Source organism: Populus alba, chromosome 8, assembly GCF_005239225.2.
Source record: "Populus alba chromosome 8, ASM523922v2, whole genome shotgun sequence".
Lineage (NCBI taxonomy): Eukaryota > Viridiplantae > Streptophyta > Magnoliopsida > Malpighiales > Salicaceae > Populus > Populus alba.
Window position 1 is genome coordinate 1613944 of NC_133291.1, and position 26825 is coordinate 1640768.

Below are 26825 nucleotides of genomic sequence, written 5' to 3' on the forward strand. Positions count from 1 at the left end.
AAAACTGACCAAACTAAAATTTATATTTTTAAAAATTCTGAATTGAATCAACCAACCAGTTTAAACCAACCAATTTCATTTGTTTTTTTCTTTAAAAACCAGTTAGATACATGTCTATTTAATTAGGTTTTTTGGGCTTTTTTATAATGCATCTGAGTTTTTCTAAGCTTATTTCGAGTTATAGTTCATGGTGTACCTAAAGTGTTTCTTAATAACGGGCCAACAAAGGCAATAAGCACGTTGTCGTCTACTGTCGGCAGGGACTCCACAATAATCTACGTTGTCATCCCCACCACACACCATAGCCACTGAGATCACCCCAGGTGGAGACTGACGCCAGAAAACAAGGGCACATAAGATCAATGTCAAAGCATAATACAGAGGTCCTCTTAGCAACTCCATGCAAAGAGAAAAAAACAGCATAAGATGAGCTTTACTTGCTCAAACGATGAGGTGTAAAATTACAGCCACAAGAAAACAATGACATAATGAGAAGATTTACTGTGGATCTCCTTCTCGAGTGACAGATTTAATGAGCCCTTCATTAGTAACCAAAGAGAAGCCATGTATAACCAGCCTCAAGCAATTCACTTCACGAGAGGTACCTCAGGAGCAATTTGATTTAGTTGTAGTGGTTGCTTTTCAAATATCAATGATATTTTTTTATTTTTTTAAAAATTATTTTTGATATCTGTAGCATCAAAAACGATCCAAAAAATACAAATCGTACTCAATTTTAGTAAAAAAAAAAAAAAATTCAAAATTTCCTAAAAATATAGTTACAAACGCCGAAAATTGGCCAAAAAACAGCAAAATCAAAGAAATCCCACCAAAGATTTATTTATACCTGAAAATTCGCCAACAAGCAGCAAAAAGCGAGCCTGGAATTATATGAACTAATTTTCTGCTCAGACTTTGTTGAATGAGGTTTCGCTGAGTGAGAGTATCAAAAGTCAGAACGAGACCGTAAGCTCCAGCTAGGAGTGAAGGATAAGAGTGCCATGATTCCTTTGTTTTTTTTTATTTTTCCATTTCCAATCAAGAAACTTCGTTACTTGACTGGCCATTCTTAAGAACCAGAAGCTGGAATCCGGTTTTATTTCTGGGATTTTTTTTCACTCTCTTTCTTGAAATGTTGTTTGAAACGGGAACTTCCAAGTTGTACGCAATTTTTGTTTTCTTGTTTTAGTTTGACGTGGGTGTCCGGACTAGCTTGCGCGCACCTCGACTAATTCCACGGGCCCTAAAGTTAACGACCATGTAAGCCTCCAGTTGCCATCATATGAGTAACTTAGAACTCAAATCTGAAATCACAGAGAAAACAAACATCTTGATTCCAAGTTTTTATCACTAGACCACCACCTAGATGGTTGCAATTTTTGTTTTCTTGTTATCTTTAGTATCTTTTCCCTCTGCATTCCTTGTACCAGACCAAGTTATCTTCTCCCTATACTGTACTGGTTGGGCTTTTCTTTGCTTTCTTGGGCCATTTATTGAGTCGTGACGGAAGTTTAAGAACATTTATTGTGCTCATTGAGCCCAGCTCAAGATGTGAAATACTCTTATAAGCCTGCGAGCCCAGTAAAAAATGGAGATTTATTTATTTATTTCATTGTACTAATTTGTCTAGTTGCCGTGGTGTTGCTGAGGTATTTGAGGATAATTTTATTGGTTGGAGTGATAAATTGAAAAATTTATGTTGGTTAGGTGGCAAGAAGAAAATTTCTTTTTTTCATGAAAGTACTATTGTTTTAAAAAAATTAAAAAATATATAAAATTTATATTTTATTTGAGTTTAATTAAATTAGCTTAGATATAAATTGATTGATACAAATTATTCAAATTTAATTGAATCAATCTTCAAACCATTTTTGAAAAATACTTAACTTGAATAAGGCTTGAGATCATCAAATCATCAAGATAAACTATTAAATTAGATTAAATTTGATAACAATAATCAAAGTAGGTATTCATAGGTGCAAGTATTTTCTTGAAATTTATTGATTATATTATTTATTTAGAAAACTCTATTTAGCATTTAATTTCAAAAGATTATCACTGGAAAAATAATTTTAAGAAAGTGAAAGGATACTTGTATAAAAATCATGAGTTTGGATGGATTTATTTTATTAAGAAAATATATCAATATGATATTTATATAAAATCAATATCCTTTGGATTGAAATGGGCTTTGTTTGATATTTAACATAACGCATGCAAAAATCCTTGACGCAAGCCGTGCAGCACATCTAGTTTTTTTTTTAAAAAACACAGTTCGTGCATTCGCGTGTGTTAGCATCTTATTTCTTCCAGCAACAACATTTATCATATAGCTGTTATTCGGTCAAATCTCAAATGTAAAGGTCATTGGATTAATTATTTGTACAACAATTTTTTTTATTCTATATATATATATTATTATTTCTATCCAGCAAGGTTTTAATCAAGCTAGATAAATAATTAAAATCAACAAAATCTGACTAATTGAAGTCGAATAGCTGTGTTTTGGCTTTAAAAAGGCAAAAAAAAATTAACAATGCCAATTTGGCACTATAAAAACCGTTTTTCCCCGCGGAATTTTAACAGAATATCCACTGACACACCAAAATACACACCAACACTCCATAGCGTTGACTTTTCAATAGTTTTCCACTCCCTTGCAAACGTGTAAGGTAGGCTCCACACACACACACACACACACTAAAAAAAAACCCAGCAGTAATACTCTTGGACATCACGGTGTCATCGTTCGCAAGTTGCTGGACTCCAAATATTGTCCAATATATCCAGGATTTTTCGGAGGAAAAGTTCTCTCTTTCTCTGCCTGTGCCTCTGCTTTCTCTGCCCCTGTTTTTGTTTCCATAAATAAAAAGGAAAAGGAATCCAACAAAACAGCAACAAAGACAAACCCTTTCTTGTGTTTATCAATGGAGTCAGGACAGGGAACTGTGACATGCGGGTCATGGATCCGGAGACCCGAGGACTTGAATCTTGCTGTGCTTGGCAGGTCATCGAAGAAGAAAAATTCTGCCTCTCCTTCTGTTCTCGAGATCTTCTCTTTTGACACTGAGACAACTTCTCTCTCAACCTCTCCTCAGGTTTCTTTCTCCGATACCCCTAACGACATGTCGTTTAAGTTGTCTTTGTTCTGGCAAAGGCAGACCCTTTTTTGTTTTTATATTTTTGGTGCATTAATGGGTTTATATTATATATATATATTGATCGTGGGTTGTTTAGGTAACTCATGTGTTTGAAGAAACAGAAGGTGAACTAGTGACAATTGCAGTGCATCCAAGTGGAGATGATCTTGTGTGTTCTTCAACTAAAGGTGGATGCAAGTGAGTTTCTTGATTAATAATTTTTCAAATTCAATTCTCTCCAAATTAATGTATCGAAGAATTTTTTAAAAGAAAATCATGGTTCTGCTGTTTTTCTGACATTCAAAAGATTGTGACTTGGAAGTTAAAAATGCTTGTTTGAATTCCCTCATTTATCGGAAAGATAATTTCTTTTTAAGTTGAATGAGTTCAAAGAGATTCTAATTTGTGTGTGACTTGAATGTGTATTTGTCTGTTGAACAAGTTTTTGTAACACTGGGTTGGTTTGTGTTGTGACATGCAGATTGTTTGAGTTGCATGGTCAAGAAACAAATTTAAAGTTGCTAGCCAAAGATTTACCTCCTCTCCAAGATGCTGGTCCACAGACATGCATGGCTTTCAGTGTTGATGGGTCTAAGTTTGCCACTGGTGGGGTGGTAAGCTATAATTTGTGATTTAAACAATGGTTAGCACCAGCTTGCTTTTGGCTGTGTTCCAAACGTCTGTGTGTACAGCTGATATGCAGTATGGTGTCTTTTATTTGATCAATTACAGGACGGGCGTTTAAGAATTTTGGAGTGGCCAAGTTTGCGCATCATTTTGGATGAGCCAAAAGCACACAAATCTGTCAGGGATATGGATTTTAGGTTAGTGTTTCTTTCCCACTTGCGTCCCATGTAATAATTTTCTATGTGCTGTGTGAATGCATATGTTGATTAATGAGAAATACAATGCATCCAAATGCCTGTCAGTGTATCAGTAACAAAGGTCATTGGTGTCCCCTCCAGTTTCCCATCGTGAAATGTGCTTTTTAAGAAATAAACAAAGGCTTAGCCTGTTTTTGGAGGTTTTGTAGAAGAATCTTGGGCCATTAAAGGGTTATTTTTTCTGCTTCAATCCTAGCTACTGAAATGCATGCCTTTGTTTGCTTATCATTTTCTAGCCTGGATTCAGAGTTCCTAGCATCAACATCTACCGATGGTTCAGCAAGAATATGGAAAGCAGAAGATGGTTCACCTGTGGTTTCTTTGACTCGCAACTCAGTATGTTTTATTTAGTCTAGGGATTTGTCATGTTGGGTTTCAGATTTTGGTTGGATCTTGTTGCCAATATGGTTCTATATTTGCCTGCAGGATGAAAAGATTGAATTGTGCCGCTTCTCCAAGGATGGGACAAAACCATTTTTATTTTGTGCTGTGCAGAAAGGTTTCCTCATTAGTATCAATGTAGCTTGTCATTTTATTTAGCCATATAAAATATCATTCTTAACTTGTGAATATTGTTGATTCAGGTGATAAAGCTGTCACTGCAGTTTATGACATAAGTACATGGAATAAAATTGGGTATAAGAGGCTACTTAGAAAGCCTGCTTCCATCATGTCTATCAGCCTGGACGGGAAATATCTTGCTCTGTAAGCACTTACCATTTACCCTTTGGACATTTGCAATCAATTATCTAGGTTTCTGCAGTAAGTGAACTAATTTATTTTTATCCTTGTTTATCGTTCAGCAGACACAAATCAATTTCGTTTTAACTTTTTTCAAATCTTTAGCCTGAAATCCATCAGTAGTGACCCAATACCTTCTCTCTTCATTGTGAAATGGCTTTGCACAGCTCATTCTCTTAGTGAAAAAGAGAATTCAACTTGATGTTCAAATATGTTTAGGATAGGAGTGCAATGTTGTCGAAATCCTGCTCTCTTGCTGACTGCAATGACGCCATCGATCAAATTCGTGGCAAGCTGGCAGTATAGATTGCTTGCAAAACTGTGAGGACCAGTTGCATTAACATGTTTTTTTTTTCTTTTAATTCTAGAGGAAGCAAAGATGGAGACGTGTGTGTAGCGGAAGTTAAGAAAATGGAGGTTTCCCACTTGAGTAAGAGGCTGCACCTGGGTACATGTATCACGTCACTAGAGTTCTGTCCCGGTCAAAGGTAAGGTTCATCCACACCTTTGCTCTGTAATTATAGATGATCAGTTTCATGGTACAAGGACCCTTTAAATGTTTCTTCTAGCTCACAAACTTTATTTTCACCTCGTCTTTATCCTTTTAATCCTGCAAGTATAGTTTTCTTCCTTAGCATCTTTGAAGCACAAGTGTCCCAGTCACCATTCTGTGATTCCAATTTGTATTATTTAAATTGAAAACTATAGGAGATTGTTTATTCACCTCTGGGTTTTTCTGCCCAGGGTTGTGCTCACTACTTCCGATGAATGGGGAGCAGTGGTGACTAAGTTGAATGTTCCTGCAGATTGGAAAGGTCTTTTCTCTCTCTCCACACACTCACACACACACACACACACACACACACACACACACACACACACACACACACACTATTTACTTTGTGGATGCACGCATCCTCAAGAGACTGATCCTTCCTCCCTCTCCTGTGCAGAGTGGCAGATATATTTACTGCTAGTAGTTCTATTTTTGGCATCTGCTGTTGCATTTTATATTTTCTTTCAGAAGTCTGATTCATTTTGGAACGTTCCATCTGGAAGACATCAACCTGGGAAACAGTTCGAAATTTTAGATCCACAGTACTCTGAAGATGCATTTGGGCCTGTAGATATGTGAACAATTTTTAGACACGGTCACCAGAAGTCATGGGTTGTATCATCATCAGGTTACAAAATAAACACTCAGTCAAGTAGTTTAAGATTCGTCATTTGATCCATTGCAACTTTCAACTTGATCTTTTTTTGGAAAACGTTGCGCAGTTGAGGCTGCTTCTCATTTACTCGAGTATCTACAAGAAAATGCCCCCCGGGGCGTGAATTTAGTAAACTAGCAGAAATTGAAACAGGAAAATAAAACTCAGTCTTGTTTTGGGACATTGAAATATTTTCACGAGTAGTTCCTTCAAATAATCAAAACCCATCTCAATTTCTGAATGAAAAAGGCTAACGTCCATGCGGCAGAAAGAAAAAGGTTTGAAGGAGGTGGGCGAGTGGGGGCTCTGATTTCTGACAACGAATAAATATTATAAATGAAGAATTTTCAAGCACATCTTGATAGTACTATGATCCATCCGTCAATGATCTCGATTTCTATGCAATGTGAAGGTGCTCGTTGCATGGACATGAATTACCGTAGTTGTATGCTCTCTGATATGTTCCAGCCTGCAAAACATTTTACTTTTGATGTCATATATGCCAGAGTAAAGGCTTGAAAGATTCAGAAGGAAAAAAAAAACAACAACACAGAATGTAGATGACCCCCCCCGCTGCAAGGATCGCGGAGGCCATTGGAGAAGATAATGTTGCTGCCAAACCTCCCGAGTACCTCTTTAAAATGCCTGCAATTTCACATGCATAAAATAAATAAATAAATGAAACCAGAATGGAGCTCATATCAGCCTTTAAATCGCTACTATGAAAATGCATAAAATCAACTGAAATTTCACACAGAGTTTGAACAACACATGACCGCCATAGAAAGTTGTTACCCAAAGAGGCGGGGGGGCTCCAAATTTGCTTTTGCATTCCTCAATGTACTCCTTCAGATCAAATGGTCTGCTAGAAGCCTAGAAACATGTTATCATTGTTATCACGACCGATCGGCATCACAAGTTCGCTACATGTCTATCAAACACCAGCAGAAGAATTAACTGGTATTAATTATGTGATTTATTATAATGCTGGATGTTATAATTGCAGATTTCTCTAAGAAAATTAAAATAAAACAAATCGAATCAGAGAGGGCAAGAATCATTCAGAGAGGATTCCTCTCCGAGATGGGCAAATATTGGAACCATTTTATTGGCACTCCTCCGATGCTAGAAGCTCACTACATATCTAGGCCGAAAGTCTTGTAACTTTCAGGCCTTAATCGAAGTGATCAAGTGTTTAGTTATAATAAAATGTTTTAAACACCTGATCCGACGAGGCCAGAGAATCGACCTTAACTTTTCCATGGTGATTTCTTGCACCAGAAGGCCCTTGCACTCCAAGTCTTGGTATTTTTTACGGTGAAACACAAAACACACTTGTTGGAAAGAAAAGAAAAAGTCATGGAAAAGCACAAAACATTTTGTAGTTTAGTTAACGTTGTTCTTTGATCCGAATCTCAGATGCCCCTATCCAGCTTTCACGTAACTGTTGCCATGAGCAATGGCTCGAAGGCGAAAATACAGCTTGGACTGTTCAAAGTCAGCTCGAGTGAGGTTTCCGTGGGTTATCTTGTTAGATCCAATTTTGAAGCTCAGGCCATTACTATATATATATTTTTTTAACCAAGTTACATTTTGGAGTCTCTCTTTTTTCCCCCCGATAAAAAAGGATATTTTTAAGTTAATTTATGTCTCAAGTAAAATAAAACTCATTTTTAAAAAATTTTAAAATATGATTGTCTCAACCAAATAAAACTCAATCTGAGAAGTTTAATAAAATCTTCTAAATATTAACCTCAATTTAAACTCATAAAAAATCATATTTTCTTAATTACTATCCAAACTCTTGATAGTTCTTGGAATTAGTCTACTGAACATGTCATTATTGATTACAAACCTATAAATCCAATCAAATATATGTATACAAATATTATCATGAAAAAATTAGATTATTTTTTATTTAAGATCCAATGGTATTTTCAAAATAATCTTCATAGGATAAATCTATATTTTTAATATATTAAAAAAATATATCATTTGTAAATAATTCACGAATATCATCATAAAACTTAATTTAAAATAAATATAAGATCCACTTCACATGGCCTCAAAATTTCAACATAAATGGGCTACAACTTGACCCATTTAGACTCACATGAACTCCAATCAAAATTATCTTCCTTTCTCGTGTTGCAAGCCCCAATTATAAATATTAGAAATAATTAAAAAAATCGATTAACCAATTAAACTATAAAAAAAAAAACACATTAACAAAAAAACCCAAATTAAAAAAAAAACTGATCAAATTAATTTAAAAATCATAAAAAGCCAAGTTTAGTTCGTTTTTAATTTTAGAAATTAAAATCAAGTAATTGAACCAGACCCAATATAAATTGCAATTCTAATTAAAAAATATATATATAAAAATAAATAACTAATCGGCATAATTTCATTAACCATGAAAATTTCCCCCCCAAATCCGGCCCTTTCCTATTGAAAACAAGCATCAAATGTTTATTTCTCTCGTTTCATCTTTTTCCTTCCTTATCTCCCCTATTGAGACTTTTACATATAACCTCCATCGTCCCTGATTTGGTATTTTCGTTTACTCTGCTGCTTTTATTTGTCGGTTATTAGCCTTGGTTAATGTTTTTTCCCCCCCCCCCTCAAATGTGTTGTTTTCTTTTTCAATTATCTAGAATATTCAAACTCTCTTTATTAGCAGTATAGAAAATAAAAAGTCTTTAACACGTGCCAATTATTCTGTTTTGACAGGTTTGTTATTGCTGAAATTAGGCTGAGATTATCCCTTGTATGTTTCAATGAAAATCTGTTGTTGTGACTATGATTTCACCTTCTTTTTTTCTTTTAATGTATGTTGGCCATTGTTTTCTAGTGTGATGCTCACATTATTGTTTCTTTTAGAAATAAACAAGTCACTAACAATACAATAAAAAGGTAATTAAGAGATTATATTTTCTTGTTGTAAAAAAAATATCAAACTTGATCAAACCAATTCTCAATTTAGTTTGATTTATTTTTTCAAAAAAAATTCACCTCTTAAAATTTCAAACATAACTCAAACCAAACTAGATTATCAACACCCCTATTAAACACGGTCATGGAAAAGAAAATTTAATGGCTATTTTGAAGAGTCTTTCAAAAAGTGATTCCTTTTTAATTCCAACCCAAGTAAAACGAGGTAATAGCGCATTTAGTCCCTTTATTCTCAATTTTCTTCATTTTAATCCTTCGATTGTCTTTAGTATGCTCCCCGGTCCATTGCTCTTCTCTCCAAATTAGTTGGCTAATCATAGCCATTCGGTTTCCATAGGTATTTCTTATGTTCACGAGCCTCCCCTGGGCTGTCTTAAGCTGCTATTGTGTGGCATTCTCGTGAGGCATCACCCTCCTTTTATTTAAAAAAACATGGGTTTATAATTTTAAAGGGTATTTTAATTTATTAGATTTTAAACTTGCTCATCAACATTAACAATTATAAGTTTGAGTTTTCATAAAATTACTAGAAATTTACATAATTATATAGTCGTTAACTTTATGAATCATGAAATTAATTAAGATATATATAAATTGATCTAGAAATACTCATATTAATAAAAAAAATTATCATATCCATGGTATTAGATCAAGTAATTATTTGCTAGATAAATTTTTATTGTATACTCAATATCATTATTTATGCAATAATTACATGACATGTCGTTCACAACAGTTACGAGATATCAAATAATTATGAGATAAACAGTTTGAACGATACTGAGATAAAAAATATTATAAGGTCCAAAATAAAATTATAGAGGACAAGATTCACCACCAACATGTCAAACCCCGCTAGAGAACTAATAAAAAAAAATCTAGTAACTAAATCAATTATTTTGTTTTATTAACTTTTTTTTTTTAATTTTTTTTATAGTTAATCTTGTCAAGTTTCGTATACTCAATCTATTCGGTTTTGATTCTACTTAAATTTAAAGGTAATGTTTTTTAGATTATTTTTATTTTTAATATTAATTTATGAAAACCATAAAAAATACTCAAAGTATCAATTTAATTTAATATCTAAAAATACTAACAAATGCCGTGCCATATACCCCTTCGAGCGGTGAATTTCTTAGTTCAGCCCGCTGGGTTGGGACCTGTCTAAATAACTATCAACTCAGATACGAATTCCGCTCTCACTTCATTCCACTCTCTCTCGCACAGATATTTTTTCTTTCTGCTTCCAATGAACTGCCGTCACTGTCTCCCAAGGTCTAACTACACACAACCTCTAAACATTTCTTTCTTTCTTTTCCTCATTTTCTAGAATCCCTTTTCTTAATCTCTTGTTTGGTTTGCAGATCATCCTCTGCCTTGCCTTTGCAAGGCTTCAATTTTTATCAAAGAAGACCATCTTCACCATCATTATTCTCTCTTTATAACATGGCTGTACATTCTCCTCCTTTAGCATAATTTACGCTCTTTTTTTTTGTAGTTTTTCTTATTCTCATTATATATGAATTTCTTGATGCAGGGAACCAAGAATTCTAGTGATCTGCGGTTACGTGTAGCTGTGAAGGTAACTAAAAAGCAGCTTCCGATTCGTTTTTTTATATTAAGTTAAAGCTTCTTCAATCTCTTTGCTTTGCTCCTCGGCTTACTATTTATTACTCCAACCTTTTCTTTTTGGTTCATTTCTTTTAATTTTCCAATCTTTTTTTATAGTTGTCTTTTAGAAATTCAGAATAACGTAATGCTAGTTTTATCGAAAATCTTTGTTGAAATATCTCGAGGGAGAGTCTCAACCATTAGATTCGCGGGACCTACTAGTGGGACTCACGATGAGATATTTATTGTGGGATTTTTCTGTGAATTTTTTTTCCCCGGAAGAATCTTTCTGTAGAATTTTGTTTTACTGACAAGAATTCACATATTAGATATTTTGGAGTTTTAAGGGTTTTTTTGGTACGTGTTTAGGAGATATTTTTGAACTTAGTATTGATTAATATTCCCTGTCTTTCCTTTTGTCCTTTCTTATAAAGTTTGCGTTTCTTAATGATATAATTTTTGTTTTTTGATTGTGACGTTGAATAATTCCTAGAGCAAATTAAAGTGATCCCATGAATCAAGAGGCGGGAATTGATTCGTGTTGCACCTTTTGCTGTGTGCGTGGTCTGAGAGCCAAAAGCTAATATAAACAGTAGTTTTGATGATAACTAAATGATTCGGGCGATAATTGTTTTTTCTGACAATGAATGCGTTTTCTGAGTGGTTCATCTGCTGCAGTCTGTTGACTTTGAAAATTAAAATCTTTTCTAATAGATGATTGTTATTTGATGCTGTTGCCTGTAGGCAGTTCCCAGCTCACCATCCAGTGCTGAGATGAGCGGTGCTGATGCTGAGGAAGAAGAGGAGAAATCTGAGATATACAGTCATAACATGACTGAAGCTATGGGGGCTGGTAAGTTTGATGCTGCTTGTGGTTGGAGAATCGGGTTGTGATGTTTTCTATTTGAATAGACTGTGTAATTGTTTGGATTTTTAAAGTGTTTAAAGTGCTTTAAGAGCTACCTTTAGTTCCATATGAGCAAATTTGATTGAGCTAAAAGTTTGTTCTAATATATTTTTAGTACAGTTTTGACCTATAGGCACGAACTAGGAATGAACTATAACTTCATTCGTCCAGATTTGATTGTCGGATCATGCCTACAGGTGATTCTCATTTGTTAGCTTCGTCTATGAAGGGATTCTATTCCCTCTGAAATGCTCTCTGATTTTTTGTTTCCCATATTGTTTTCTAATTACTCTTTTCAAATTTCTAGACTCCTGAAGATGTTGACAAGCTTCGAAAAATTGGAGTCAAAACCATATTTTGCTTACAGCAGGATCCAGACTTGGAGTATCCTAAATAACTTTGTCTTCATGATCAGATGGAAGCTTGATTATTATTGCTTTACATGTTATAAATATGGTCATCGGTTACCAAATGCAACTGTTGAGCATTTGAGATAAAGCAAAAAGGAGTGTATGAAAAACATTTTAATTCTTTCACTACAATTCCAGATATTTCGGGGTAGATATTAGTGCCATTGAAGACTATGCCAAGGCATGTGGTGACATTCAGCATTTGCGGGCACAGATAAGGTTAGTCATGTCATGGAGAAATCACAGTGTTAACTTACCAAACCATAACAAATAAACAATTGGAAAAAGAAACCTGTTGGTTAACATTTGACTGCTTGCATCTGAAAAAACAACAGTGGAGAATTACATTGTATCAATGTTTTCATCTATTTTGGACTGCTATATTCTCACTTTCTACTCTCTAGAACTTCAATTGTTGTCAGAAGAAGTTACTTGACTTTCTTAGCCAGGGATTCATTTGTTATAGTGCAAACTTATTCTTCTGAGTCACTTTCTGTACCAATTGAATTTCTGCTCGCTTCACAGTTTCTATTGTAAGAACATAAAAGATGTTGTGTGTTGAAGGTGCAGCAGTATCTAAAGTCTACAGTTATATATGCTGATGTTTTTCTTTTGATACAGCAGCTAACATATCATGTGACAGGGATTTTGATGCATTTGATTTACGGAAAAGGATTCCAGCTGTCATCAGCAAATTATACAAAGCCATAAATCGAAATGGAGGTGTGGCATATATACATTGCACTGCCGGACTGGGCAGAGCACCTGCTGTTGCGGTATGCATGTGATCTTATTCTGTTTAACTTTTCTGTTGACACCTTATAATATGTTGCTGTACACCTCGGTTTCCCTGCATACACCCTCCCCCTTTCTTCTCAGGAAGCCTTCTTTCATGGTTTTCCTTACCTTGTGCTTTTGTGAGGCACTACAAAGTTAGGTTTCTTCTAATTACACACTTCAGTAATTAGATTGAGTTAAATGAGGGTTTTCCGTGAATATTTCACATTTTCAGCCATAATTTCATGGTGATAGTTTTTCAAAACTCTTCACCATTTAACTGAGTGTTTTTCAATGAATTACAGATGGCATACATGTTCTGGTTTCAGGGCTACAAGCTGAGTGATGCCTGTGATTTGCTCCTGGTAATTTTTTATTTGATTCCTTTTGTCCTCCATAAACAAAAGTTATGTGTTGATAATGCTTTCCCTAAAATCATTGTGAAAGATCCATGGCTCCATGCATGACAGGTTTTCAAATAAATATCATTATGATGTTGATGAATTGTCAATTTAATCTGTTTTTCCTAACTCGAAGAAGTTTTAGGGGTCAAGTTCATGGAGCTGTTCATTTAGTGCATGACTACATATACCTGGGTGACTTTGCAGCATGAAGAGCATGATTGCAGGACTCGGAGCACCCCAAATTTTTTCTTGTCAAATTGTAAACTAGCCAGTATAAAACAATGGGACAACTTTGGTAATGGACAGCTTATTTAGGGATATAAAATTGCCTATCTATTCTACTTTTCTAGCATTGTAATTGACAGATCAGTTTAAGTATCCTTCCGACAAAAGATTTTGAGCTATACAGTGGACTGTCGATGGATTTACTTGATGCAGTTTTTAGTGCTAGCAGTGACAGGCTCAACACTTGATGGGGACCATTGTGCATTTTGAGATTCATTGTTGAAATCATGCATTTGGTAATTTGAGATTTACTTGGTTTGCGACAAATAGGATTCCAATTTAAAATAGCTGATTAGTGCCATGTTTTGGTGACTGGGAAATTAGCCTGACTCCCTTTTAGGGAGTCGAGTCTCACAACCTCTCTCTCAAAGGAGCATTGGTTCCAATGGTGCTAGAGCCCTAGTGGTAGCTGATTAGTAACTTTGTTGCATCTCATTGTTTCTTGTCATGCAGAGCAAACGCTCGTGCTTCCCAAATCTGGATGCTATCAAAAGTTCAACCGCAGATATAGTGAGTCATTTCCCCTTTGCATGTACTTTATGCATAATTGCTCATGGAGCCTTTACCACGGGTTTTCTTTCTGCATATTGCTTTTTTCTTTTTGACTCAGTCTGTTTTTCTTAATGACTTGCATGTTTAGATGCCCATGTTTGTGAAGATGAAATTTGAATTTGCATGGTATATAAGGATGCTTCCTGAAGTGCGATACCAATTTTTGGTGTATCAACTTTTCAAACTACCCGTAATATAAAAATTGCTGCCTGAATTCACCAGTAACACTAGCTCATAAACACTACTCCCTAAGAGTTCATTTCTTAGTAGTAGAGTTTGCAGGCATTTAAATATAAGAAAAGGAATCAATGTGAAAATAAGGAAGGTTACAGTGGCCTAGTTTCTTCATGTGATCACTAAATTAATATATTTTGTCTATCATTTGTTAAGTATTGACAAATTACTGCAAACTATTTATTTTTCTCTTATCTGAAAGCTTACAGGCCTTAGAAAGAAGCTTGTCACTTTGAAATGGAAAGATGACAAGTGTTGCACAGTGGAAATTTCTGGGCTTGACATTGGATGGGGCCAGGTACGTGATGTAATAGTTGATTTAAAAGCTCCTGCATAGTGATGATCATTATATACTGTCTTGAGATGCACTAACAGCCATTTCACCTATACTTTCTGGGAGTTGGCAAGAATAAAACATCTAGATTTAATTCGTTCAGCTTTCTGGGCTTGCTTTTGGTAGTTGAGGATTGATTTGCTGGCTGTGACCTGATTTCCACATTTATGGAGATGCGAATTTTAATGTCTTAAACATTGTTATGCAAATGAAGCAAGTCTTGATGACAAGTTAATACAATGGATACATCAGTTTTTGCATTATGCTTAAGCCATTCCAACCTTTTTACCTGTTATTTATTTCTCTGTCTTTCTCCAGAGGATACCCTTAGAATTAGATGAGGAGCAGGGTTTTTGGATTCTCAAGAGGGAATTGCTGGTAAGTTTTTACTTTCGCTGGTAGTACAGATAAAATGCAGTTAAACTTCAAATTCTCTAGAAGAAATTGGCATCATCTTTTTTTTTTCTTGCCTGCATGCCTCTTGTCTCTAGTTTACTGTCGAAAACTTTCCTGCACTTTTGTTGACATGTGGCAACATGCTAGTTCGAGATTTAAATGATGATTGGATTATGATGTTAAATTGTTGTGCTGAAGAAAAGCATCTTGAATAACATCTGTGCTATGAGCCAGCCCCTACTACATCTGGGTCCCAGTCCCTAATATTTGTGAATATTGAGAATTCATTTCTTCAAAAATTCAAAATCTATGATACTCTTAGAGATAAACTGCTATTAGCTTTAAAGATGACCTAAAATCAACCCAGCATAGACGAGGAAGGATCCTGTCCATTCTCACTGTGCACAGCAAGGCACAGCTAGTTACTGAAATGTGTGCAGATACAATATGTCTATTTCAAATTAAAATCAGAATTTTTGACCATTCTTTCTTCAACAGGAGGGACGCTATGAATACAAGTACATTGTTGATGGTGAGTGGACCATCAACAAACATGAGCTAGTTACCACTCAGAACAAAGATGGCCATGTCAACAATTATGTTCAGGTAAGTAAAAGCTCTCCAGATTTTGTTCTATTGTCTTCATTTTCTTTTGCTTGGGGGAGATGGGAGAAGGACGCAGTACCTTAGTGGATAGGAAATGTTAAAGTGCAATGGTGTTTTGAATTTTCTTTGTGGAAGGTCTTTCCCCCTATAAAATATTATATTCTAGGATAATTTGGTTTATAAGGATTCTTTATCATGATTCCATGATATTATTCATGGCAACCTTCAAACATTGATGCCGTTTTCAATTATTGTTCAGGTTCTTGATGATGATACAGACAGTGCTAACGCTGCACTACAGAAGAGTTTAACCGGTGATGATCCAAATCTAACAGGAGACGAACGGTTGAGAATTAGAAGGTTTCTGGAAGCTCTTCCTGAAGATGAAGGGTGAACTGGAAATAAAGCCTGTAGAAGCGGTCAGCATATATGAAGATATAGTGAATACTTCCAATAGCAACAGATGCTTGTATCCTTTTATCAGTTTAATTGTACAGTTTTTATCGAATTAATAAACTATCAATAAAGCAGCCGCTATCCATTTCCTCTCTCTTGATTTTACAGGGGTGAGTGCTGTCAGTAAGCTAAATACCAACTAATTTTGCAGGATCTCAGTTTCCGCATTTTCAAGAAATTATTCAATATTTTCAGAACTTAATCTTTTAATTTTTTTTCTTGCCTTGCTTTCATGTAGGGCCTCCTACACTGAAATGTAAACTTTCCTATCTTCCCTTTTTTTACTTGCATCAATCAATTAGTGCAAACGGAAATTGAGTAGTCATTGAAGTGTAGTGTAGGGATAAGGATTTGGATTTGGAAAGCTGGGGTCCAAAATGCCTTGGTGCCTTGGTGATGTCTGTCCTGGGATAGGTCGGTTTGGTTCATTTGGGCAGGCTATAATTTTTTTTTTTTTTAAATATCTGTAAAATAATATTGTTTTATGGTTTTTTCTCAAAAAAATAAACAATCTTATTAAAAAAAGATAAAGAGAATTTTTTGGTAATTCTGATGGGTAATTAGGTTTAAGTATTTGAGGTTTGAAAATATTGTAGTGGTTGTTTTTTAAAATATTTTTTTAAAATATTTTTTATTTTTAAAAATTATTTTTAATAACAATATATTGAAATATATATATAAAAAATTAAAAAAAATAAAATTTATTCAGCTTTTATTTGAAACACGGTATCAAATTATCTCTCAGGTCACCGAGCCAGAGAAAGCAACACCGCATGATTTTGGTATTTGGAATCTAATTACCTGCCAGTTTGTTCTGGCTACCCCCACCGTCATCAATATTCAACTTGCGTGAATAGGTAAATGGGTGTCCTTCTTCTTATATAATCAGGAGTGACTATTGATCTTGACTAAATATTAAATAATAAATGAAGATGGTATCACGACTCGGGATTTCCGTTCGAGGAGGTCGAGGAAAAAATCCTCAGCACCCCGCAGAAGTGATGTTTGTCCGTTACTAGATTCGATGAAGGACACATTTGGCTTATGTTCCCCTGCTTTTGTTTCAGATTTGACTCCGATGATATTGAGATATTTATTTTGTAAGGCGGGTTGTGAACAGAAGTTGGGATTGTACGATGTTTCATCGATTAAAACAAAATATTTTATGATATTTACTGATGAGATTAGATTTACCTTTATTGAGAGATATGCCCATAGATTTGGAAAATACGAATTTCTTTTACGCAATTAATTTTTTCCTTCCTATAACTGTAACATCTGGTTGTTGCACGTGTGAGGGGGTGCATGTGAGCCCATAAAGGCGAAGCTGCATTGTCTAGGAAAATAAGCTTTTAATACACTGTTTGGGGGTTAGATAAGTCATAAAGTTGTTTTTTTAAATAGTTTTTGTTTTGAAATATATTAGAATATTTTTTTCATTTTTATATTAGTGTATGAAAATTATATAGAAATGTATAAAAATAATTTAAAACTAAAAAAAGTTAAAAAATACAAAATTAAACTCCTCATAAGCTGAGCTTGGATCACATGCCCCAGGGAACCACCCATTTATGTGATGTTAAGTCCCTGATGGTTGCTGATCTTATCTTGAGAAACCGGACCTTTTGATGTGATTGGAAACTTTTACAAAGACCTGGCACTTTCCAACTAAACTGGAATCTTTATCTTTTTTCTATTATTATTATTATTTTCTTTTAGACATAAAACTCAATTTTATATTAAGAAACTAGTTCAAAATAGGTTAATAATGTTTAAAAGTTTTGAGCTTTGAATTGCATTGTTGGATAACAAAATATGGTTTTGCGTGGTGAATATGCTTTTCAAATATATTTTTTGTTTAAATTTAATTAAATATATATATATATATATATATATTAATTTTTAATATTAATACATCAAAATTATAAAAAATATTAAAAAATCAATTTAATACATTTTAACATAAAAAAAATACTTTTTTAAAAAACATAAGCTATTATACTTCTGGGCACTATAAATAAATAATTGTCGTGTTGTAATCCGGTGCATTATATAATCTCTACAAATAGTAAAATTTTACTTAATTAGTTGTCATGTTTACTCAAAATGGAGTTTATTTTGTCAAGTGTGGAGCTTGTATTATAATATATTGTAAATTTAAAATAGATATAACCACTAGCTTTTTATTTCACAAACAAAATCCAATAAAAATAATAATTTCATTAGAGGTAAATGGTAGAAACAACAACAGCACTCTTTCTTTATCCAAAATAATTGATGACATTAATTATTCTAGATAAAAAATTAAAATAATTGATGATTTTTATTTTGTATTTCATGACACAATCAAATGTCATGATATATTAATTAATAATTAAAACTATAATTTATAGGATATTACCGGTTATAACTCACAATAAAAAATTTATCTTTATCTACCCACAGTGGATTATCCATAATATCAGACATCAACTTAATTTGTCCACACAAGATCGCTAGATTAGGTTGGTGTTTTTTTTTTTTTTTTGGTATCTTGCGTTTGAAATATGGATCCGAGAAAATACAAATAATAAAAACAAAACTGTTTATTTATATTTATAATCTCAGATTCATGTTGACAAAAACATAAACTGCCAACAGCACACAACAGAGAAAATGCAACTCTACACGATCTTTCCTCGCTGAAAAATTTTTTCTCCTCACTTTCCCGAGAAAGAAAAAAGCAAGGGAAAAGGAAAATCCAATCATTCATGATCCGAAACCATCATTCTCCACCCGAACTCCCGCTCTCCGCTACCAATGGAGGTTCCGACGGTGGTTCCGATCAAAGTTCCAACTCGACTCGAGACCGTTTTCTTTTCAAACGAAACCCTAACTACAACTCTAACACTCCAGACAAATCAAGTAAATCACATCTTGATCGGTCTGATCGCCGCAGCCGATGGCACCACTATACAAACAGAAGCAACAACCGCAAGGGGTGGTTGCTCCCTTGCCTTCCATTTCGCGGCATTTATTTATTCTACTGTTTGATTTTTTTCGCTGTTTTAGCTTTCGTTTTGGCGTCTATTTTGTTGCAGAGTTCGATTACCGGTATGACTGTGTTTAGTAGAGGGTGGATTGGTCATCGGGGATCGATCAAAGAAGATTTGAAATCAGGTGCTATGTTGAAATTCGTGCCCGTGTTAAAATCACGGTTGCCTTTGGAAGGTCACGGGCTTGATCATGTCAGATTGCTAGCTAATAGAGTTGGCCTCAGGCCTCCCAGACTCGCCGTTGTAAGTTTCCGAGTCTGTTTAAATTTATTTTCTGCTGTAGATGAAAAATGCTATTTTAGGAGAAAAATAATAAGAATAGATTGCAAGAATTAGACAAGAGGATTAGTGCGAAGCCCATTGGCGGGTCCCGTTAATCTCTTGGCAATGCATGGGTCAATAACAAGGAAGAATAGTGATTGAATTGAAGTATGGAGATGGAGGAGGAAGAAAGGTCAATTAGAAATGATTCGTGGATAAGAATGAATGCTGTGTCACACATAATTTAAAGAAAGTTTAGCTCATAAGGGAAGTGAACGGAGGAAGTCAATTCAAGCATCCAGCCCAACTAGTCCGGGACCGAGAAATCCTTTTAATGAAACAATTACAAGTTTAGTGTTAGATATATGCAGTTGAAGGTATGAAAGTAGTTTAGGCTTTTTTTAAAGAGTTTATGAAGCAGGAGGAGCTTAGGTCATGCGCGGGTTGCATTCTTTTGCGTTGGTTTTCTTCTTTATCCTTTTGTTAGACATGTGGAGTAGATAAATACATTTTTCTGACGTGCACTTCTAGATAAAGTTGTGTTTTTTTTTCCCAAAGACTTCATCTACGTGTTTTTGTGTACTGACCTCGTGCGAGTATGTTTTATTTTAATGGTACTTTGATCTGTTGATATTCAGATCTTAGGAAACATGAAGAAAGGCCCACAGTCATTGATGTTGATTAGTGTGGTGATGAATCTGCGGAAACTTGGTTATGCACTTAAGGTGATTTGTTTTGGCTGTTCTGGTATAACTTCTCTGACATTTCTATGTAGATTTTGGCATTTCTTGCTGCTAGTACCAAATGCTTTGTGAGGCTATGCAACTGCATGTAAATGTCACACCATCTCTTTAACAGGCTGAAATAGTTTGGCTCATGGAGGGAGCCGTAATGCAAGTTTATGCGTCTCCCTGTTCAAAATAAGCATGGCATAAATGTTGATGTGAAGGCTGCATGTTCTACTTTGGTCTTCAACAAAATCGTTTATGCGCCTAACAATACCTATTTGACAGATATATGCAGTGGATAATGGTGTGACACGATCAGTGTGGGAGGAAATAGGAGGCCGGATATCAATTTTAGGACCAGAGCAATATGACCATATTGATTGGTCCATGTGCGTTTCTTTCTCTTAATATTGCAGCTTCACTTAAATTTGTTCTCTTTATAGTTTTTGTTTTGGATTGTGATTATTACAGCTAGGAACTTTCTGTTTCTATTTTTTTTTTCAGCAAGTTAATTGGTATTGCTAATATACATGTATTTTTCTACAGTTTTGAAGCTGTTATTGTTGATTCACTTGAAGCCAAAGGAGCAGTTTCAAGGTGCCTGGGTTTGCTTGCTTAATCCTTTTAGAAATCACTTAAGTTTATAATTTTGCTCTAGTGTTTCAGTGATTGTTCATTGCCTGGGTGGATTGTGCTGTGAATGCATGCATGTGGAATCAAACACAAACATCTACTCTGTTGGACATTTTGCAAACAAAATATGCCTTTGTCATAGTGGAATGCATTTGCTACACGCATGACATTAGACACAATATAACATATGTATAACTAGGGGTGTTTATGGTCCGGTTTGGTTTGGTTTTTAACCCAAAAATTCAACCGAATGGGAAAATAGTATTCCTTGTTAATATAACCTGGACCGAACCGAGAACCTGTTCAAACTGAACCGGTTTTGTTCAGTTTGGGTCTTGATTATGGGAATGGATTATAGTATTTTAGACATGAAGAGGAAGTTGAGTGTATTAGGAGCTCTCTTGGTCATTTTTGAAGTTATTTGTAAGTATATGATAAGAACTCTTTTGTGCAAACGTACATGTGAATACAGAGGTGATTCTGTGGATAATAAAAGTGATAGTTATATGGATAGAATTACCTAAAGTGCATGTTTAGAATTCTCTGTATCTGTATTTGCAAGTGTGAAGATCTGGATATCTGGTTGCCTTTGTTTGAGATGCTATGATCATTTACTTCTATATCTATGCAGCCTCACACAGGAGCCATTCCAGTCAATACCGCTTGTATGGATAATCCAAGAAGATACCCTTGCGAATCGTCTTCCATTGTATCAGGAAATGGGCTGGCAGCATTTGCTGTCTCATTGGAGAAGTATTTTTAACAGGGCTAATGTTGTTGTATTTCCAGACTTCACTTTGCCGGTAAAAATGCCACCTCTGTATGTAATTGCATCTCATTTCTTGCCAGTCATGTATGGAAAATCTTATGCTATTTTTTACAGCCCACTTCTAGCCAGCCTTGTATAGAAAATCTTATGCTGTTTTTCAATTTATATTCCTCTCTGTATCAGATGTTATATACTGTGCTTGACACTGGAAACTTCTTTGTGATTCCTGGATCACCAGTAGATGTGTGGGCTGCTGAAAGCTACAGTAAGACCCACGCTAAGCATCAGTTAAGGGTGGACCATGGATTCAGCAAAGATGATTTGGTGGTTTTAGTTGTTGGGAGTTCTTTCTTCTATGATGAGCTATCATGGGATTATGCTGTGGCAGTGCACACCCTAGGACCTCTACTAGCCAAATATGCAAGGACCAAAGATGCTGAAGGATCATTTAAATTAGTTTTCTTAGGCGGTAATTCCACTGGTGATAATGCTTTACAGGTAGTCAACTTCTCATTGGTTGTAGCTTATTACTTCTGTTGTGATGTTATGTTTATCTTCTTGTATCCCTGCTACTTGATTTAGTGTTTTCATAAATTAAGTGAAAACTTGTATAATGGTACACTTTTGACTAAGCTAGTCTTCTAATGTCTATTTGATCACTTGACTGCATAGGAATGGGGTTAACTAGAAGAATGCCCAGGGAAATATATACATGATTTGACCTTGATATTTCATCAAGTTTTCTTTTTGTGTTATTTTAAACAATGCTATCAAAGTATTGTCAATGTATTTATTTTAATACTCCATGCAACTAAATTGATTTTCTTGTTCAGTACTTCCTTTTTGTGGCCACTTATATTATGTGTGGTCACTACTTCAGAAGAGCCTTTTCTTTCCTAGTAATTGGAACATACCAGTTGATAGTTCTTGCTGTTTAGTATATTCTCAAAGGAGAGACTTTTGTTTCTTTTGGGAAGAAACAACAGAGAGAGATGGGGTGATGTTTGTTTTTAAAATTTAATATCATGCTCTGTTCAGTTTTATGCCTTGCTTAAGCTAGAGGTTTTTTTTGTTCTTTTCATGTAGGAAGTTGTTTCTGGTCTGGGACTTCATCATGGCTCCGTGTGGCATTATGGCCTGCATGGTGATGTCAACAGTGTGTTATTAATGGCAGATATTGTTCTTTATGGTTCTTCCCAAAATGAACAGGGTTTTCCTCCTTTACTTATCCGAGCCATGACCTTTGGAACCCCTGTCATTGCACCCGATATTCCTATCTTGAAAAAATACGTGAGTGTATTCAAGTTTTTGTGGACTTGATTCCTTCTTTGGTAAATTATGTGTAGCACCTATCTCCATTTGTTTCTTCATTTGAAGAGATTGACAAATAAATTTCTTAAAATAACAGGTTGATGATGGAGCCCATGGGATATTGTTCTCAAAATATAGCCCTGAAGCATTGACAAGGGCTCTCTCTCTTTTGATATCAAATGGAAAACTTTCTAAATTTGCTCAAACTCTTGCTTTCTCTGGAAGACTGCTTGCTAAGAACATGCTTGCATCAGAATGTATAATTGGTTATGCAAGGCTTTTGGAGAATTTGATTAGTTTTCCATCAGATACCTTGTTGCCTGGTCCTGTGTCTAACCTTCAATGGAGGGAATGGGAATGGAACTTGTTCAGCAAGGAACTAGAACAGGAAATTGATGATTTGTTAAGCGTGGCCGAGGGCGATTTTTCTTTCAGAGAAACCAGTGCTGTTTATTCCCTTGAGAAAGAATGGAGCAATCATGTTAATTCAACTATCATCTCTGAGAATGGAACTGAAATTCCAGTACCAGATATCCCAACAGAATCAGATTGGGATGTTTTGAGTGAAATAGAAAGCTTTGAAGAATATGAGAGGGTGGAAACAGAGGAGGTATGCTATTCCTTTTGAGGGTCATGCCTCACACAACATCTACTTTTTCATTGCTCCAGTTGTCTTAGTTATTTTTCAGTCTTCATGTTGTGAAATTTTCTTCAAAAGACAGCTGAAATGGAGAATTATTTCCTATTTAGCTTCAAGAAAGAATGGATAAAAGTCATGGTCCGTGGGATGAGATTTATCATGATGCTCGAAAATCTGAAAAGCTAAAGTTTGAAGCAAATGAGAGGGATGAAGGGGAGCTAGAAAGGACTGGCCAGCCAGTATGCATTTATGAGATATATGATGGAGCTGGGGCCTGGCCATTTTTGAATCATGGATCTTTATACCGTGGCTTAAGTCTTGTAAGTTTCTTCCAGCCATGCCTGGAACTTATATTTTTTTGTATTTATAAAGAAATTATATTTCCTTTTAGTACTTGCGACATCTCTTTCTTTCTTTCCTTTTTTTTGGTTGCTTTCTAGGATATTTGCTTTCTTTTCTTGTTTTTTTTTTTAAAAAAAATAAATTGGCGTGCACACGCGCATGCCATTTTCTGGAGATAATAGTTAGGGCATTTTAGCTTTTTGCAACTGGTTTTGTTGCTTCTTGAAATGACAAATGATTAAATATTGGTAACAGAACTGTATGTTGCATCCACACTCGAGCCATAATTTCTCTTTTGTTTTTTGTCCTATAACATTCAATTAATGGTTCTTTACTAAGATTTGAACTGTATATTGCTTTGTTTGGAGATGCTGTGATGTCCAAGTGTTTTATTCCAATATAAAGAAACCTTATATGCTACTGTATGAGCAGTCATGCTTTAAGTAGTTTTGATTTCTTAATCATTCTACGTTTATCTCTTAGTCTACAAAAGCGCGGAGGTCAAGATCTGATGATGTGGATGCAGTTTCCCGGCTTCCCCTCCTGAACGACAGTTACTATCAGAATATATTATGTGATATAGGAGGAATGTTTTCTATTGCAAACAGGGTGGATGACATTCACAAGAGACCTTGGATTGGGTTTCAATCATGGCATGCTGCTGGTAGGAAGGTATCTTTTATGCCATTGATATTATAGTTTAAGCTTTCAAAATTGCAGGATTAGATACATCAAGTTTAAGGTCATTATTTTTCCAAGTTGCAATCAGCTTCTTGGAAAAATTGCAGAATTTGGTATTCGCACAAACCAGTTAGCATATTTCTGGTGAAACTGACATTCTCTGTTTAAAATAATTTATTTACAGAAGTGCAATTATTGACTGTTCCTTTTCTTGATTAAGGTTTCATTAACATTTAAAGCTGAACAAGTTCTAGAAGAAAAGGTGCAAGAAGAAAATAAAGATGTAATGTACTACTGGGCTCGCCTGGATATGGATGGTGGAGTTACAGGAAGCAACAATGAACTCACTTTCTGGTCCATGTGTGACATCTTAAATGGAGGACACTGCAGGTATCTTTGCTTCAAGTAGGGGGTGTTCATGGTCAGGTCATTTTGCGCGATGTTTAAAAATGTCAGATTGTCCATCTATCCCGTGGTATCTGTGGGTCCCTTATTAGCCAAATAAATGGGAAAACTGTTTTTGGATGCCACTGGCATTTGCTCTTATACTACTGCTGAAATCACTTGTGGAAAAGGCAGGTTTGACCATCTTCAGTTTAGCTTTAAACAGGGCCAAAAAGAAGATGGGTAAAGGCTAATCGTACATGCCCCATTGTAATTACACTCTGTAGATTGTTAATACACAGATGTGAGCATTTGCCTTTTCAAAGCCAGAATTTTAACTTCTGGCTTTTGAATGCATGCAGAATTGCTTTTGAAGATGCCTTCCGCCATATGTATGGCTTGCCATCAAATCTTGAAGTTCTTCCTCCGATGCCAGAAGATGGAGGTCACTGGTCTGCCCTGCATAGCTGGGTCATGCCAACCCCTTCCTTTCTGGAGTTCATTATGTTTTCACGGTAATTAACGAAGGATGCTATTTTTCACCCAAGCCAGTTTCCTGTTACATAGATGAAATGTTATGTCCGAGGCATTCTTGGTAGTTGCAAGTCCATCAATAGTTGATGTTTTGTAAAACCAAATTGCAGAATGTTTGTTGATTCTCTTGATGCTCTGCAATCCAACTCAAGCCAAATGACCAAGTGTCTGTTGAGTTCCTCAGAGCTACAGGTAAGATAAATAGATACTAGACTGCCCGCTTCATATGTTTAGAAGAGATAATAGTACTACCATTCCTGAATATATTTATCTAATTGTATGCAGGGAAAGCATTGTTATTGTCGAATATTGGAAGTCCTTGTTAATGTTTGGGCTTATCATAGTGCGCGAAGGATGGTTTACATAGATCCACACACTGGTTCTGTAGAAGAGCAGCACCCTGTTGAGCAAAGAAAGGGAATAATGTGGGAAAAGTACTTTAAGCTTATGGTGTTGAAGAGCATGGACGAAGATCTTGCTGAGGCTGCAGATGATGGAGATCATCCAAGGGAGAGGTGGCTGTGGCCACTAACGGGAGAAGTGCATTGGCAAGGGATTTATGAAAGGGAGAGGGAAGAAAAATATAGAGTAAAAATGGACAAGAAACGGAAAACAAAAGAGAAACTATTTGAAAGATTGAAGTCTGGATACAAACAAAAACCACTCAGGAAATATAGGAAGTTGAGATTCTGAAACCCTAAGGGCCAATTCTGACCACGGAATATGCTTGACTCCCAAGTCCTAATATGGCTGCTGAGTGCTGAACATATTCTTCTCAACTTCAGAGATGGACATGGATCTTGCGGAGAAGATGAGAACTTCATTTTTTTTGTCTTTTCTAACAGCTTCAGCACAGATTTTGGTCTTTTCATTTTCACCAAACACACACTCATGCGGTAAAGGGGAGAAGAAAACCGTCTTCCCTTTGACTTCAGCTCACAACTCGGGGCATGTTTGCACGAAACTCCAACTAGCCCCCGACTATACCAGGATTTTGAGCAGTACCACGCATGAGTTGAAATTCTTTTTAACCATTCAAATTACTTATAGTCGAGGGACTTAACCACATAATTTTTTTATCATTGTATATTCTTTTGGCAATGTAGATGCAATTTTGTTACAAGGAAAGACTAACTTGTTTTGTTTCCTTTTCTTTCATTTTCGCTGCTTCGGAGGAACTGCAGATGACCAAATCGTTGCATGTACTGAAACTAACCTTCGCTTTGCTAGAGAGGAACTGCGTCTGATTTTTGGAGTCGTTCTTGCCATATGAAGCGTTTGTTCGCAGCTTGGTTGAATAAGAGAACGAAGTATGCCCCATAAATAGATTGGATAATTTGTCCTCTAATACACTCATCTTATATTTCCTATTGACTTGAGATTCCATTCGCATATGTCACTTTTGCAACTTTTAACTTTTACTCATAAAAAAGTTTTTAAATACGTTGAATCAATTTTTACTTAAATTAAAAAAAAAAAATTTGCTATATATTTTAATCAAAATCTTACTTCAATCAGAAGTTCAATTTTTTTACTTAGAGCATCTTTCTTCTTTTAAAAAAATTACATAAAATCTATTTTTACCAAACATACTTTTAATTTAA

The 26825-nt window shown here is 35.2% G+C and overlaps 3 protein-coding genes and 1 long non-coding RNA gene across 10 annotated transcripts; all 4 read left to right on the forward strand.

Moving 5' to 3' along the window:
• Positions 1–2731: 2731 nt before the first annotated feature.
• On the forward strand, positions 2732–6063 carry LOC118060303 (SEC12-like protein 1). The gene is made up of 10 exons (XM_035073519.2): positions 2732–3098; positions 3238–3338; positions 3622–3754; positions 3873–3964; positions 4261–4360; positions 4451–4523; positions 4609–4729; positions 5134–5253; positions 5510–5580; positions 5719–6063. The coding sequence occupies exons 1-10, from the start codon at positions 2928–2930 to the stop codon at positions 5898–5900; spliced, it is 1164 nt and encodes a 387-aa protein (XP_034929410.1). The 5' UTR covers positions 2732–2927; the 3' UTR covers positions 5901–6063.
• Positions 6064–10046: 3983 nt separating this feature from the next.
• Positions 10047–15997, forward strand: LOC118060302 (phosphoglucan phosphatase DSP4, amyloplastic). Of its 6 annotated transcripts, XM_073411167.1 has the most exons (15): positions 10047–10206; positions 10296–10383; positions 10469–10513; positions 11287–11395; positions 11570–11646; positions 11757–11833; positions 11998–12078; positions 12503–12635; positions 12942–13001; positions 13245–13335; positions 13779–13835; positions 14321–14409; positions 14764–14823; positions 15340–15447; positions 15707–15997. In XM_073411167.1, the coding sequence occupies exons 1-15, from the start codon at positions 10181–10183 to the stop codon at positions 15839–15841; spliced, it is 1236 nt and encodes a 411-aa protein (XP_073267268.1). In that variant the 5' UTR covers positions 10047–10180; the 3' UTR covers positions 15842–15997. The 6 variants fall into 6 exon arrangements, with proteins under 6 accessions (XP_073267268.1, XP_034929408.1, XP_073267271.1 ...); XM_035073517.2 differs by lacking the exon at positions 13245–13335 and having other exon boundaries at positions 14314–14409; XM_073411170.1 differs by lacking the exon at positions 10047–10206 and having other exon boundaries at positions 11291–11395.
• A 526-nt stretch (positions 15998–16523) lies between these two features.
• LOC140955901 (uncharacterized) lies at positions 16524–17282 on the forward strand. Its single transcript, XR_012170632.1, has 2 exons — positions 16524–16760; positions 16971–17282. It is a non-coding gene; the product is annotated as an uncharacterized lncRNA (long non-coding RNA).
• Positions 17283–18498: 1216 nt separating this feature from the next.
• On the forward strand, positions 18499–26349 carry LOC118060301 (uncharacterized). 2 transcript variants are annotated; one of them, XM_073410715.1, is made up of 15 exons: positions 18692–18883; positions 18984–19181; positions 19838–19924; positions 20213–20316; positions 20474–20524; positions 21192–21363; positions 21513–21827; positions 22416–22619; positions 22738–23250; positions 23391–23600; positions 24106–24294; positions 24524–24693; positions 25050–25202; positions 25332–25413; positions 25507–26349. In XM_073410715.1, the coding sequence occupies exons 1-15, from the start codon at positions 18845–18847 to the stop codon at positions 25912–25914; spliced, it is 2895 nt and encodes a 964-aa protein (XP_073266816.1). In that variant the 5' UTR covers positions 18692–18844; the 3' UTR covers positions 25915–26349. The 2 variants fall into 2 exon arrangements, with proteins under 2 accessions (XP_034929407.1, XP_073266816.1); XM_035073516.2 differs by having other exon boundaries at positions 18499–19181.
• The last annotated feature ends 476 nt before the right edge of the window (positions 26350–26825 follow it).

Excerpts from the sequence above, each read along its gene's own strand:
- LOC118060302 (XM_073411167.1), top strand. The coding sequence starts at position 10,181 with ATGAACTGCCGTCACTGTCTCCCAAG. Across the intron at positions 13,002-13,244 it reads ATGCCTGTGATTTGCTCCTG|CATGAAGAGCATGATTGCAG; the intron begins GTAATTTTTTAT and ends GTGACTTTGCAG. Across the intron at positions 14,410-14,763 it reads TTGACATTGGATGGGGCCAG|AGGATACCCTTAGAATTAGA; the intron begins GTACGTGATGTA and ends GTCTTTCTCCAG.
- LOC118060303 (XM_035073519.2), top strand. The coding sequence starts at position 2,928 with ATGGAGTCAGGACAGGGAACTGTGACATGCGGGTCATGGATCCGGAGA. Across the intron at positions 3,755-3,872 it reads AGTTTGCCACTGGTGGGGTG|GACGGGCGTTTAAGAATTTT; the intron begins GTAAGCTATAAT and ends GATCAATTACAG. Across the intron at positions 4,524-4,608 it reads ATTTTGTGCTGTGCAGAAAG|GTGATAAAGCTGTCACTGCA; the intron begins GTTTCCTCATTA and ends TTGTTGATTCAG.
- LOC118060301 (XM_035073516.2), top strand. The coding sequence starts at position 18,654 with ATGATCCGAAACCATCATTCTCCACCCGAACTCCCGCTCTCCGCTACC. Across the intron at positions 19,925-20,212 it reads AACTTGGTTATGCACTTAAG|ATATATGCAGTGGATAATGG; the intron begins GTGATTTGTTTT and ends CCTATTTGACAG. Across the intron at positions 23,251-23,390 it reads AGAGGGTGGAAACAGAGGAG|CTTCAAGAAAGAATGGATAA; the intron begins GTATGCTATTCC and ends TTTCCTATTTAG.